This window comes from Pieris brassicae, chromosome 8 (assembly GCF_905147105.1).
Source record: "Pieris brassicae chromosome 8, ilPieBrab1.1, whole genome shotgun sequence".
Classification (NCBI taxonomy): Eukaryota; Metazoa; Arthropoda; class Insecta; order Lepidoptera; family Pieridae; genus Pieris; species Pieris brassicae.
In genome coordinates this window covers 1216661-1231697 of record NC_059672.1, presented here as the reverse complement: position 1 = coordinate 1231697, position 15037 = coordinate 1216661, and the positions used below count along the sequence as shown (strand labels likewise).

The following is a 15037-nucleotide window of genomic DNA, read 5'->3' as shown; positions in this document are numbered from 1 at the left end:
AAAGATTATTAAAAGTAAGGCTGGTAGCGACGGTTTTTTTTTTGTAAGCAGACCAGGCCCTGGGATTTTTGTAATAACTAAAAACTAACTAAAGTGTAAAGAAGACTAATGAGTTGTTTCTCATAAAATTTATTTATTGATGTAGTTTATAAGGTTTTGTTTTGGTTTTATATATATAATTTAACATAGGTGATAACTAATATTTTAAATAAAATATATTGTTGTTTCAATTGAATTTTATTTTCCTATATGTAAACTAACATGCGATGTAAGCGTCCGTAATTCTCTGAAGTTAAAATATACTTTAATCATTACTACAAGCCAGACGTAAATTATAAAGTAATATATCTGAATATAACAAAAGAAAGAATGCGTTTCCCGCGTTTTTACAAACTTTTTTTTATTTGGCGGATGGACAGTTATTTCTTAGTTATGTCACGTTTTCATGCAATGTTCATAATCGATCTCTTTGATGATTTAATTATTTGATAAACAATAAACACATACATTTAGTAGTATATTAGTGGAAAATATATATTTTCATCCTTCCACGTTCTTTGCGAAAGAATACTTTCACGTTAAATAAAATTTTCATATTTTTTCTAAGTATATTGTATTGGCGATATATAATTCAGGAAATAAAATAATTTCCCTAATAATAATTAAGGTTATAATAGAGCAATAGAATTTAGAAATGCTAAGCCGATGCGGCTACATGAAACACCTTGCCCCTTATCAGAATTTACTTTATCTATAACCCAATCGTATAAATAATGTAAAAGACATATTTTTGTTTAATAGAAATCTAATTGTGGTGGTGATTGTATTTAAGGTGAGTTTATTGAAGTCGATTTTACGCAATCTGGAGCAACATTTTTGTATTCTTAAAAATCGCCATTTTGTTTACAACACGAAATTGATATACACATTCATTTATATAAAAAATTACATTTGTTGAATAAGACTTAAGATTCAAAACAGTGAGCTAGCTAACTATGTTAATGTACTGGATTAACATATGAGAGTCATAGAAATAAATGTCAGCTTTAGCTTAAAAAAATCCCGAATAAATAACATGTTTTGTAATGTCTTTCAATCAGATGTTGTGGCATCTCATTGCTCTGTCTACCTTCGTGGTAACTGTTTATGGCCATGGAAGAGTCCTACAACCCCCAGGCAGGGCTACTATGTGGAGAATGGGATTTAAAACCCCAGCTAATTATGATGATACAGGCTTGAACTGCGGTGGCTTTGATAGACAGTATTCAGTCAATGATGGAAAGTAAGTTGAGTATACCTAATCGTAAGTTGTACTTCTGTCCGAGTATATCTACGTAAAGCCACACACAGTCCCACGACCCAAGAGGGCCAAGAGGCCGCGAGCTAAAAAAAAGTTATTTTTATTTCATTGTAAATGAATGCAGGTTTCCTCAAGTTTCCTTCACCGAAAATGATGAATGCCTTGAGATATTATGTTCCATGGATGAATGCAATACGCATTGGGCTAGCGTTGGGGCTACAGACCATTCCCTCTTGCCTTAAAGAGGAGTTATTTTTCTGGTATTAATGGGACATAGAACGTGTAATTGAGTACGCTGAAAATCCCGAAGTTTTAAGACCATATTTACTGATAGGACCAAATGAAATTTCCACGGACCCCAGATGGTATAGTTACGCCACTAGTTACTATATTTAATTTAATTTACCCTTACTGCCTGAATTAGATCACCCAAAAGCGGCAAACCTTCTAATTGTTTCAGAGTTCTTATTATACTGGATTCGTAAGGCAACTAAGTGTCGAACAAATACATTTGCAAAGAATTCGGCCTTCCATATTTCGTAAAATAAATTTAATTTCGTAAAATAAAATTAATAAATGATATTTAAAAATTACGTATTTGTATTTAAGGTATTGAAAGAAATAATATACATACATCAATGATTCAATATAAATTTTGTTGCGAGTTTCCAGAAGAATGAGTAATCAGTATTGTTTATAATACGTAGAGTAATGAATACGTACTTATGTCAATAATTTTAATGTTAAAGTTCATTTAAATTCAAGTAAAGTATTTAGTTTTAATGGGACTCTAACTCGGCCTAAAAAATAAAGTATTTACTAATGTATATTCTGAGATCACCGAACAATTTAAAAACACATTAATTATATCAACAAATAAATGTTTAGGTTGTTATTGTAGCTAATAAAATTGTTACCATAGCAACCATTACATGTATAACTTCGTAACCATGGTAATAAACACGGTACTAGCTTTAAGCCGCATAATAAGGCCGAGGTTGTGTAAACAAAATTAACTATTTTCGTTGAATTTGAATGAGTGTTAGCATTAAAAAATTTGACATTGACAAACGCAGTCCGTCATCAATATACGCGGGATTAATAATACTGAAAACACGCAACAAAAGTCATCATGAATTATGGATGACGTATCTATATTATTGATACTATTTATTTCAATAAAGTAAATAGAACTATGTCATTTTCAAACTGTACTTACCAATAATAAGAACTCTTTAAATAAAATTAAATATTACGCAACATGCAAATACATTAAACATAAAAAAGCAAACTTAAAGATATTTCGTTCAAACACCACTTTAACAGATAGAAAAGCGTTCACCAAATTATTTCAACAAAAATTCGATACCGTCCCACTCGCACATCAAGTTATGTAAATAAATTCCATATACACTAAAGATATTTTATTATTTTACGTTCTTTATACAGATGCGGAATCTGCGGCGACGCCTACGACATGGACCTACCACGACCTCATGAAATCGGCGGAACCTACGGCAAAGGTGTAATCGTCGGCAAATACGAATCAGGACAAATAATAGAGACCATTGTAGAGATTACCGCATTCCACAAAGGCTACTGGTACTTCAAACTTTGCCCCAATCCAGAAATCGAGTTCGACCAGGAATGTTTCGATAAATATCCTCTGGAGTTAGAGGACGGTGGTCTGTTTTATTACCCCCCGAAAGGTGGTACCTATACTGCGAGATACAGACTCCCTGATGGGGTATCTTGTGCTCACTGTACTCTACAATGGAGATATGTGGCGGGGAACAATTGGGGAGTCTTCAGTAATGGAACTCAGTGTATTGGTTGTGGGAACCAGGAGACATTTGGAGCTTGTTCTGATATAAGTATTGCGCCATTGAAATATATAATCCCTGAAGGTGGACCTTTGGAAGTAGATGTGGCGAGTGATAACTAAGCGATAATGAGAATATAAGAGAAGATAATGTCAGATCTAAACAGAGTAAGGTGTCTGCTAGTTTTAGACGAAGTTCCCAATTTTCATTAAAATATTGGTCTTCGAAAAGAGGCCACAGAACAAAATACCTGTACATTATTATACATTACGATAATTTTTGATTATTTTTATTCTAACTTCGCCAATGACTCCTGTTTATAACCTGCGTTGAAATTACGAATATAATAATAATAATAAGCATTTATTTATCCGCATCTTATTGACATACATTATACAAAAATGTCAAAATCTCTTATAACGACATCGAAAGGACTACTCATATTTGGTAACCGACAGTCGTAACAGCCAATGACGTTCTTATTAAGTACCTAACACAATATAATTCAGCCGGGACCTTTGATTTTGGTCAATATAACCGGTATGTTGTTCTAAACGATGTTGTCGTAAACTATTCTGACTGTATATATATATTTTACTACTCTAAGTTCCTGCCCTGTCCGAGAGGAGGCGTCCTTCGACGTTTGCCCTTTTTTATTTTATGCCGTCATCATCCAAGTTTTGGCAATTACAATTTCTTCCTCGTATGCTCATGGCTCTATTAATTTTATACTGTGCTGCAATAAAATGAAAATGAATGACATACATTGTTAGAGATGCAATGTTCGGCCTTATCGGCCAAGCGATCTATTCCTTGCAACCCTAGTAAAGAAAAAAAATACTAAGGGAAAGTGCAAGCAATGCAACTTGCAACACTGAAAAATTATTCAATTACCAAAAATAATCTAAAATACACAAAACAATTAATAAAATAAACTAAAATCTACACGCTTCATGAATGGATAAGAAAATACATGAATTACAAAAGTCAAGATTGAGCAGGATGGAAGATGGTTAAGATGTGTTCATGTTGAAGACTTTTAAAAGCGATTTTCTTTTCCCTTTTGGCCCAGTCCATTCCAGGTAACAGTTGCTGACCAGGCCTGATAACGTAGTATATATCTGTGAACTTGATTTTAATAAATTTAAGAAATGTATTAAAGAAAAGCTGTGTAAAAAGGCTTACTACAGAGTTAACAATTATCTAGTAGGCTACTTCTAAAATAAGTGTTATTTAATGATTTGCCTTTTATATTTGGTTTTTTCTCTCGGCCTACATCCTCTGTCTTCTTTGCCGATGAGTAGTGTGTCTACTTATTTAAATTAAATGACGTGGAATAAGTGATACTTGTATCTTATGTTCCATAAACATAAACAACACAACATTTTATTTTTATTTTAACTCCTCTGGGTTGGATCGATTTGAATGATTTTTTGTATCAGCGTTTGGTTGGCGCCCGGATGGTTTAGATTCACAAATCGGCCCTGCAGATGGCGCTGCAGTCGGAATCTAGGTTATTATATATACAGCAAATAAACAGCTTGTATATATATAAAGCTTCTGTGCATGTGTTCGTAATTAAACTCCTTAACAGCTAGACAGATTTTGATCTAATATTTTGTGTGTTCAATTGGAGTCGAGAATGATTTACATTATTAGATGTTTTTTTTGTATGTAAGGCGTCTGAACAGAACAACGTCTGTCAGATACGCTAGTAGTATATAAATATCTAACAAATTATGCCAAAAATTGACCGAGTTCTTCTTAATTATTATTTAATCTCCTTTAAAGAGGGTAATGGAATGTTAATAGTATTATTTTTTACACAAACTTGTGTATTTACGTATTATAGTTTTAAACTTCAGTGTGTTAACATTGCATAAATATCGCAAAAATAAATACAACCATTTTAAATTGCTTTATTTTTTCTGTAGGCGATAATTTAGTGTAATGGTAAGAAAGGTAAGATATTTGAAGAATTTAAACTAATTTTATTTACTAATTTATAATAATCCTCACAATCAAAACATCAAAACACAAAAAATAAAAGTAAGCATGCAAATGTCATATTAATTTTACATACACATATAAGCTATATGTAATGTATGTGTAATATGTAAATAAATAAATTATCTTATTCATATATTACAGGGCCTTAAATATAAATAAAAAAATATTGTTATTTTGAAGTTGGTTAACGTTTTTGTTAAAAAGGGAATGTGGGAACCATGAGTGATTTTGGGTTTGATCGCGATGGTTAAAATAATTGGTTGGAAAGGACAAAAAGCTGTAACATACACAGTGTTAAAATATTTATTGCAAATCAATATTACATGCTAATAGTATTCTCAATGCGCTGGCACGTAGACACATTTAGCCTCTTTTAATATAAAAACATTTTTGTTTACAATTATGATCAAAAACCCCGCGCTAGAACCTTTGAGGTCTGTTTATCAGAATCATATGTTTATTTCGAGAAAGACAATATCGTTTCGTAATTTGGCCATGTATGGGCTGTAAATAAATAAATAGTAGTATCGTTGGTATATTTGTTCTTAGATGTTGTGGCAACTAACAGTTGCTGCCTTAGTAGTATCTGTGTGTGGCCATGCCAGGGTCTGGTCACCACCAGGAAGAGCCACGGCTTGGCGGCTGGGTTTTAAAACACCGCCTGATTATGACGATACAGGCCTCAATTGCGGCGGTTTTGACCGACAACATAATAAGAACAAGGGAAGGTATGTTTAAAACGATTTTTTTTGTATATTGAAATTGAAACCCTTTCGAAGAGTTTAATGGGGTGTAAGGTAAAAGGCTGATGTAATGACTTTAAGGTTTTATTTTGATAAAACAACTATAGTTGCATATGCCTACAGATAAGCCATAAAAATACAGAAGTCCGTGGACATTCAACACCTAGTTTTGCCGGCCTTAGAGGAAGAAGTAAATTCTCTTATAAGCGACTTATCTTTCTAAGTACATCCTTTTTGGTTACAAGACTTACAATTCTTATTCATAGATGCGGTATCTGTGGCGACGCATACGACCTACCCTCACCGAGACCACACGAAATCGGCGGGAAATTTGGACCGGGCACCATCGTTGCTAACTTCACATCACAACAGATAATCAATGTCAGCATCGAAATGACAGCTTTTCACCAGGGTTATTGGTACCTTAATCTGTGCCCAGACGCCGAAAGTCAAGATTGCTTTGACAGATACCCGCTCGAGTTGAAAAATGGCGGGTTTTACTTCTTTCCACACCGGGATGGAAATTATACGGTGCAGTATCGTGTGCCTAAAATATCTTGCGACCATTGTGTCCTACAATGGCGGTATGTAGCTGGAAATAATTGGGGGCATTGTAGCGATGGGACCGAGGGAATGGGGTGTGGGACACAGGAGACGTTTGGGTCTTGTTCGGATATTAGAATTACGCCAGAACAGAAAAAGTTTACGTTTCGTAGAAAATCTTTTGGTGTGTTTACTGTCAGACGGCATCACTACAACTAAATAAAAAAAAATTGCTTGTTTTATTAGTAGCTATCTATGTATCTTTGTTTTCATTATGTTCAATAAAGTGTAAATAAATATTATTAACTACTTATCTCTTGTCAATTTTTGTTTATGTTGTGACAGATTAATGCTTATAAGCTCTAAGATACAACCAACCAGGCTCCATCACATAAACCACTTCTTATATGGAAATTATATTCGTTTTTACAACTAACTCCCAAGCGAATTTACAGAATCATCACTGAATAAATTCAAAACTCTCGTTAAACGTAAATTAATCAATAAAGCTTTTTGTAAATTTGACCTCATCCTTTGGATTGTTTTGCTCCAGTACAAATACTTAAAACTTCACTATTAAACGAGTAGCGGAGAGTTTCTAGACAGTTCTTCCATACAATGATACACTCCCACAGCATTACACCCACTCTCAGTAATGACAATAATTAAGTAATAAAGAACGTTTCAAGTTGCTAAAACTAGTCAAAACTGCGCAGCTGTGTACGTTCTTTTGTCGCTTTATTATCCTAGCCCGCAATAAACTAGCCTGTCGGCATCATGCATACGAACTTTCTAAGAAATTCCTTCTTTTGTTTACATATTGGGATTGTTTGCACGTGTAGACAGTTGTTGGCCATGACTAGTAGGAGTCTTGGATTATCTATACGTTTTTCTTCTACATAGAGTTTACACTGTATTTTAATTTTGTCCAATTACTCTACAGATGGAAAAAGAAGGCATGAGAGGCCGTATTACGAATAACGATATAGAATAGAAACCATAGTTTTGACAAACTTATTGAGCTGTCAAAAAATTGACCTATACTTAACGTTAGTTGAAAAAGTGTCAATAAAAACACCAGTGGCGGTACAACCTCTTTAGGTCTGGTCCTCAAATTTTTATCTGCTGGGGATCGAACCTCAGTTATACGAGTCACTCGCAGAAGCCATTTTGTTCTTAAAGTATGTTTAAAGTCGATCATAATAAAACAAAAACATTCTCAACCTTTTATTTCCCTTTATTTACAATTTATCTACATAAAACCTGTATAAGCAGTGACACCACCCAATTTAAAAGAGCTTCACAAACCATATTTGAGTGGATTTTTGGGCATAACAAATGAACAATTACATTGCAATAACGAAGTAAAAGCTGTTCCGAGCTTTCAAAACTTTAATGTGCTCTGCAGTGTCACCTTCGTAGCTTACAAACTTCTTCAATGGACTTTTAAGCACAAACTTATATTCCAATTCAAAAAAACATAATCAACCAAAAAGATGAGACATACAAAAAAGACGTTCCTATCGAAAGTAATGATACATGGCCTATCAGTGATATTATAATTAAAAATCGTTCAGCCGTTATAGAGGTTGGCCATTACAACAAAAAAAACTTTATTTTAAATTATTAAAAAAAAAACAGTTACAATTGATTACCACCATGGATTCTAATGCATTTATCAGATTTTTGTTGTTTTTAACTATGAGTTATAATATCGTTTAATAATTGCAACATTTGAAGGAGATGAGATGAGAACATGGCAACACAGAAGGCAAAATATCACGTTCACCAGATGGACCGATCAAGTGAATGACTCATCCTGAAAACTGTACAGCTTTACAGCTGCCGATTAAAGAGATTTGCAAAATTGTTATAAATCCGTGATTTTCGGCTTTACAAACTTCTAGCTAGCTATCTAATAATTTATGTCAAAGTTTTTAAATATTACACTAATTAAATGTCAACACTGATCGATAAGCGAGCAGCGTTTTCATATCTCAGAATCAAACCCAGAGCTTCGGGGATCAATTATGGTCAAATAGTTATTGTATTTCATATAATATTAGGCCCTTATTTAAATTTATATTATGGACAACAAATATCTATTCAAGGATCTTGCGTGACCTGAAATAACTTAAGTTTTAAAAACTAAATAAAAACTATGGTGGATATTTTTTTAGTTGAATTTTTAAATAAACAAGCAAATATAAATACATTCGTCCCAGAACCAAAACTTTCGAAAAGCCGTAAGTCAACATGTCAATTTAACTATTAACAATCTACAGATTTCGAAATTTCCAGAATCTTCGCGAAATTTACAGAAGCGTTAGACACTAAATTTTCGCGGAAATTCTTGAATATTTCGAAATTAATCTAAAAGCTTTTGAATATCCCAAAACGCTAATGATTTTAGAATGTTCGCGGAACTTTACGGAATCGCCGTGATTCCAGATACACCAAAGATTTAGGCATCAAATTCCAGAACAACATCCGCGATCATTCTAAAATCTCTTCGTGGAACATTCGAGCGTGGAAAATTCCAGGGTTTCCGTGGCCTCAATTAGTCCAGCTCTATCCTCATAGATGGCGCCAGCGACCCGCACTGAATCTTGGACTCCTTCAGCTTGGCCAAGGAATGTCGTAAGTCCTCCATCGTGATTGGACGCATCGCGTCTGTGTATTCTTCATCTGACTCCGTACTGTTTCTGCTTCTGCTGTCTTGAGACTGTCAAATTCATTTAATTTTAACCACTTTGGACTTCATCAGATTTTGTAACTTTTAATACATTTAATATTGGGTTTTCAGAAATAACAACTTCTTTATTCCTGAGACCTGCGCGTGGGCAAATTACATAACCAGTTTCGGTCATAGCGACAATTCGACGTAAGTAAGGCAAGGCAAGGGATAGAAAGATATTTCTTTACTTTTCACACAATAGCCTAACACATAATGTAACGTGAAAATTATCAATGAGTATGAGAATTTTGTAAAAAAACATTATTGTGACCTAGGCATACCAGGTTTAATTGAAAATTGTTTAATATCGTTGAACTATCATTTTAATGTTACCTATGTATAATAATATATAATAAGTTATTTTCTTATCTCTTCTCATTAATTCTTTTAGTGAAATCAATTACTTTATTGTTTTAATGTTGTTACTTCATGTAAATAATAGTTTGTAAATATTTCACAAAAAGAAATTTCTCTATACAAATCAACGTTTGCTTCATCATCAGAAAACAGAAAAAAAACATGTGTATGTGTACACTTATGGACACGCGTTAGAAGTTATACTTCTTTGGCGTAACATAAAATTCTTTTATAAATATGTAGTAATATCTATTAAATACATTGCAAATTTTATTATAACGCATTTACTAGTTAAATAAAATTTATTTAAATATCACAAAAATCATATTTCTACACAATTAAAGAAATGGACATTTTTTATTTCAAAATGTTGACTATGCTTCCGGGTGTCGATTTTTTGTGACTGTGTGCGGGTGTCATTTTTTTGTGACGGTGTGCGGATGTCGATTTTTTGTGACGGTGTGCGGGTGTCGATTTTTTGTGACGGTGTGCGGGTGTCGAATTTTTGTGACGGTGTGCGGGTGTCGATTTTTTGTGACGGTGTGCGGGTGTCGATTTTTTGTGACGGTGTGCGGGCGTCGGTTTTCGTGACAGTGTGTGCGCGCATCGTAAAAATTTACTCTCATTATTTTTCCCTCACGCTTGGCGCGTGTATATCTTAAAATAAGAGCAAATACCTCCTTCTCCCTCGCCATCTCCTCTCGGGCGTAATCCCTGACACGATAGACAGCCGCCTGACGACACACTTCGTGGAGATCAGATCCCGAGAAGCCTTCGGAGCTGGCTGCTAATTTCTTGTACTCGATCTGAAATTTTTATATAAGCTGAAATTATAAAGTCGTGCTTTACAACGAGCGTCACCGTGACCACGCACGCTGAAAAGCACGCGAAACGTCGGAAAAAATTTAAATTTATGTAAATAATTATAAGTTTTTAATAATAATACATAGCTTCAATCTGTTCAAAAAGTGTTTTTCTTAATATGTCTACCAAAATTGTCATATATTTATATACTGTACATATAGCATTATATATGTGGTGAACTTTAATATCTAAATAAAGCAACAGATCAAATCAAAAAGGCAGAATAAACTCGATAAAAATGTTATTTTTCCAAGAAATTTGTAAACTGTTAATAAATTCATAATTTAGTGTTTATGATATATAAACAATTTTTCTTTTTTAAGTAACTGTTCATTTTAAAGACATTAAAATTTATTTTTGTTTGATTTAAAAAGTTGTAGATTAATTCAATTCCCATAATTTATATGACAACATAAGGAAAACGAGGTGGAAAGGGCCAGCAGGGAAAAGGAGAGAGTGACCTCTTGGATGGTATGCGAGCTTAACGAAGTTGGCGGAGAAGATTGGGAGAAATGCTCAACATAGAGACAGATGGAGTCAGTTGGAGGAGACATATACTCTATAACAGGTTCTTAGAAATATATATTTATTTTATTAAAGTATTCCTACAGCTACTTACTTATTACACAATATTCAAACAATTGCATTATACACAAAAGCCATATTGAAACATAAACATAAAGTACAGTTATACCTATTTATACAAAAAATATAACAAAGTACAAATTCATACTCAATTCTAAATTATAAGTTCTAAGATTAATTGATAATTATTATATTATTAATATAAAGGAAGAATGACAAAGCCATTATTAATAAAAGATACCAAAGTTAATTAAATATTTTTTTGTCACATTAAATATATCTATTTGGTTTTTTTGTATGTCTTATAAAGTTTGTGTATCTTTTGTAGATACACAAAATGAGGCTTAACAATATTGCAAAAACTATCAGCGAAAAGTATTTTATTTATTTTGACCTGAATATACTTACATCAGGGGCAACGGGTTCCTTGTGAAGTATCAAATGCAGGATCCTCTCCCTTTGGAACTCGTTGGGCATGGGTACGTGGAAAGTGGCAGGCATACGCCGCTGGATCGCCTTGTCCAGGTCTTGGGGTCGATTCGTTGCTCCTACATACATTTTAGTTTTGTTTATATATGACATTTTGACTGACTTTATAAAACTGAAGAAGATTATCAATTTTACCGATCCAAATGATCAAGGTACCAAATGAGTTCCAAAAATAAGAGAGTCTTCATAACCCAAATAAATTAACTTATATAACTAATAATTCGGAAAAAGCAATCAAATGAGTAATATTTCCATTTTATTTTTTATAGCCGGTTATATTTTTTCAAGAAATCTATTTAAGCTTAAAATTTATATAATTTACATCAATTATCTTATTTATTTAATTACAGATTCTCTTGACCTATAAAGATTATTTAAAATTATTACTACAATATAATAGGTCCATTGTGGCTTTGCATGATCAGACTTTTTTGTTATATGGTCCACGCATTTATTATATTTTAGGAAATTTTATTTCTACCTTCAAACAAACTTTTAGTAATAATTATTACTAAAAAATAATGTTGTTATGGTGAAGTTATTTTTTGATGCGGTTCAGTAGTTTAAAAACTAAAATGTATCTTTATAATATTTTTATTATTTCAGCTCTATTAATTATATATATTTTTTATTTTATGTTCTATTTGAGGTAATAACTAAGGGAGCTTCAAGTATTTGGGGGGGGGGGGGGGGATTCCCTCTTGTAAAACGGACGGACGAAACTTTTACTATTGGATACAGAAAATGTTACGGGGCGTTTAACGCCCCTAATTCCCTTCCCCTCCTCCCTAATTCAATAAATAGCAATCACTTATTTACATCCACTTACCCATAATAATAACGGTACAAGAGGGGTCAGTGATAAGTCCATCCCAAAGAGACATGAACTGGGTCTTCATCATTGCCGTTGCTTCGTGATCGTGAGAGTTGCGTGTGCGCAGGAAAGATTCGATTTCATCTGAAATATATATATGTTCTGGGTATCTGTACATATATATACAACACTCTTTAAATATAAAATTTTAAGAAAGAAAACACTTCTTTACCGGATTGAAGTTATGTATTATTATAAACCTATAATTATTATACATAATTTTAGATTTATTATATTATTATTATTATAACAAAAAGAAGTTTTTTACTGTTACTAAACTTCAAAATAATTGGAATTACAAGTTCCAAATATCACCAAATCTGATAAAGTAATGTCGGCTTTTAGAAGGCTTACAGATATACAAACAGTGTAAAACTGACCAAAGCAGACATAAATACCTATAAACACAATACACGGTTGAAGCTTAACAGCAAGGCTGAAGACGGCAGCAGCTAGCTTTTGTGTCTCTCCGTACCATTTGTCAGTTAACATTGACACATCTAGGTTAATAAAACTCATGTTTGCTTCCTTTGCTGTCGCTTTTGCTATTAAAGTCTTTCCACAACCTGAAATATATTTTTTTAATGTTAGAATAGGTTAGCCCACCTATAATATATAATAATGAAAGCATGGGCACAACCCATGCTTTCATTATTATAACTACACACTAACAAGCAGTAGCCTTTTCTATTTAAATTAATAAGTGTTGAGTGCATGCTTTATAGAAGACAACTTGTTTTGTATGTGATAGATACATAGCTGAATACATAAAAATGCTATGCTTCATAAATGCCATTAAATTTATAGTTTACCCCAATATTATTTAAAATTCTATAAACGATTATTACCTGGAGGACCATGCAAAAGGACTCCCTTTGGTGGCTGAGTTAATCGACTGTCTGCAAACAACTCTCGCTTTTGAATAGGCAAAATGACAGTCTCACGCAGTTCCATGATTAAATTGTCAAGACCCGCAATATCCTTCCAGTTCACCTACAACAACACAAAAAGTCTAAGATGTTTTTTCTTAAACAGTATAAATAAGAAAATATTATTTATGGAAAGGTATAAGTTTAACCATTACATAATTTTGTATAGTGCACAAGAGATAAATGTCAAATAAATATTTTTATTCAAATTTTGTAATTTTTTATACACTCACGCTAATCTCATCTGGGACCACAAGTTGTGAAGCGATGATCATTTCATGGTCAGTCAACTTGTCAAACACCACTGAGTGCTTACTGCCAAGGCCAGCTCTGCAAGAGACCCTTAACATATGCACTATTTATTCTATTCTCACAGTTTTTATTGCCTATATAAGCCTATACATTATTTCATTCCACACTTATCTTCTCAATTCCTATTTTTAAAATTAAAAAATTTTAATTATTTTTTTTAATTTTTCAATCTTGATAACTTTACAATACTGGCTGTATTAATTATTAATTAATTGGCAACAGAATTATGAACATTGTTGAGTATAAATATTTATGGGTTAAGTATCCCTTAACAAGAGGGCATACTAGGAGTATTTTTGACCATCATACTACCCTTTTGATATAAAATAGTCTTATGCAAATATATGTATATAGCAAATACAGTTGTACCATTACTCAAGTGTTTAGTATGAAAGTGACAATCAATCTCATGTCTTACAGTGAGTGTGTTAGATTTTAAAACTTTGTAAGCTAGTTGATCATTGATAGAACTAAGTGATAAAAATGAAAAAAAATTGTTAATTAGCTAAGAAATGCTATAACATATTAATTGAGTGATAAGATCAAATTATTTATTAACTGAATATTCTCAAAACAATAGAATGATTTCTGAAACACTGCGCGTGTCTCCATAAATAGCACAATGAGAATTTGGCAAAAGACTGAAATAATGCAAACTATAAAGAAAAGAGGTTAGAATACTATTACACTATAATGTTCATATCAACATCGTAGTTAGGGTTAAAAATTTCCAAATAATGAATCTAAATTATTTTTACTGCACATTGCATAATAATGAATATTATCTAAGATATTAAATTGAAAAATTAAAAATCAATACGCACTTGCGTAACTGTTCCCGCGCCTTTTCTTCTGCTTTCTTTCGGCTTTTCGAAGTGGGATCTATCTGATTAACCAGCCACTTGATAGAGAAGTAAGTAACAGCAGATACGAAAGCCACACGTATTGCCATTTGAAACACATCGTTCCGAGTAAATGCAGAACCCTCCACCATCATTCCTTTAGATATTTTTCTTCGTTTTTAAAAAAAGATTCGATCGAATAAGCCAAACACTGGTTCTCTTGAATCTTAAAGAGCCCACAAAGTAATTCAAAACAAAGCATTCATCAGTCTGAATCGTCTGCACTCCGGGATTTTATTTTTCATAGACAGCGTAAAGATTTTCTTGAACTATAGATATGAATTACGATTGATATATATTGTCAATAGTCGATTTGTCAAGCGGAAGCATGAAGACTGCTGCTCTGAGCTTTTAGCTAGGGACTTGGATAAAGGATATCTATTTTCTTATGTCCCTGACTTTGATAATCTAATCCGATTACTATGAACTCGTCATGAGGATATGATCCGAGCGGTAAATCGTTTCCACTGTTGAAATGTTGACACACAAACCATTTACACACAATATAATGTACGGTATTACGGTCAATACCAGTTCGTTTGCAAAATGTCAATAATGTAACTTTGTAT

The 15037-nt window shown here is 32.8% G+C and overlaps 3 protein-coding genes across 4 annotated transcripts; 2 read left to right on the top strand and 1 right to left on the bottom strand.

Annotated features, from left to right (window-relative positions):
* Positions 1–804: 804 nt before the first annotated feature.
* On the top strand, positions 805–3402 carry LOC123713094. The gene is made up of 3 exons (XM_045666593.1): positions 805–832; positions 1101–1282; positions 2750–3402. Exons 2-3 carry the CDS (start codon positions 1101–1103, stop codon positions 3243–3245), a joined length of 678 nt encoding a protein of 225 aa, XP_045522549.1. The 5' UTR covers positions 805–832; the 3' UTR covers positions 3246–3402.
* Positions 3403–5682: 2280 nt separating this feature from the next.
* Positions 5683–6638, top strand: LOC123713291. The gene is made up of 2 exons (XM_045666894.1): positions 5683–5861; positions 6143–6638. The coding sequence occupies exons 1-2, from the start codon at positions 5683–5685 to the stop codon at positions 6636–6638; spliced, it is 675 nt and encodes a 224-aa protein (XP_045522850.1).
* Positions 6639–7633: 995 nt separating this feature from the next.
* LOC123712880 (outer mitochondrial transmembrane helix translocase-like) lies at positions 7634–14726 on the bottom strand. Of its 2 annotated transcripts, none has more exons than XM_045666233.1 (8): positions 14391–14726; positions 13488–13584; positions 13174–13318; positions 12724–12891; positions 12281–12409; positions 11371–11510; positions 10191–10319; positions 7634–9144 (listed from the first exon to the last, which is right to left on the bottom strand). In XM_045666233.1, the coding sequence occupies exons 1-8, from the start codon at positions 14561–14563 to the stop codon at positions 8980–8982; spliced, it is 1146 nt and encodes a 381-aa protein (XP_045522189.1). In that variant the 5' UTR covers positions 14564–14726; the 3' UTR covers positions 7634–8979. The 2 variants fall into 2 exon arrangements, with proteins under 2 accessions (XP_045522189.1, XP_045522188.1); XM_045666232.1 differs by having other exon boundaries at positions 13488–13596; positions 14391–14725.
* Between the last annotated feature and the right edge of the window lie 311 nt (positions 14727–15037).

Bases quoted from the DNA above. Each gene is read 5' to 3' on its own strand.
- LOC123712880 (XM_045666232.1), bottom strand. From the start codon at position 14,563: ATGATGGTGGAGGGTTCTGCATTTACTCGGAACGATGTGTTTCAAATG. The intron at 13,597-14,390 runs GTGCGTATTGAT...GCATATGTTAAG, and splicing joins GCGCGGGAACAGTTACGCAA to GGTCTCTTGCAGAGCTGGCC. The intron at 13,319-13,487 runs GTGAGTGTATAA...GTGTTGTTGTAG, and splicing joins TGGTCCCAGATGAGATTAGC to GTGAACTGGAAGGATATTGC.
- LOC123713291 (XM_045666894.1), top strand. From the start codon at position 5,683: ATGTTGTGGCAACTAACAGTTGCTGCCTTAGTAGTATCTGTGTGTGGC. The intron at 5,862-6,142 runs GTATGTTTAAAA...TCTTATTCATAG, and splicing joins CATAATAAGAACAAGGGAAG to ATGCGGTATCTGTGGCGACG.
- LOC123713094 (XM_045666593.1), top strand. From the start codon at position 1,101: ATGTTGTGGCATCTCATTGCTCTGTCTACCTTCGTGGTAACTGTTTAT. The intron at 1,283-2,749 runs GTAAGTTGAGTA...TTCTTTATACAG, and splicing joins TATTCAGTCAATGATGGAAA to ATGCGGAATCTGCGGCGACG.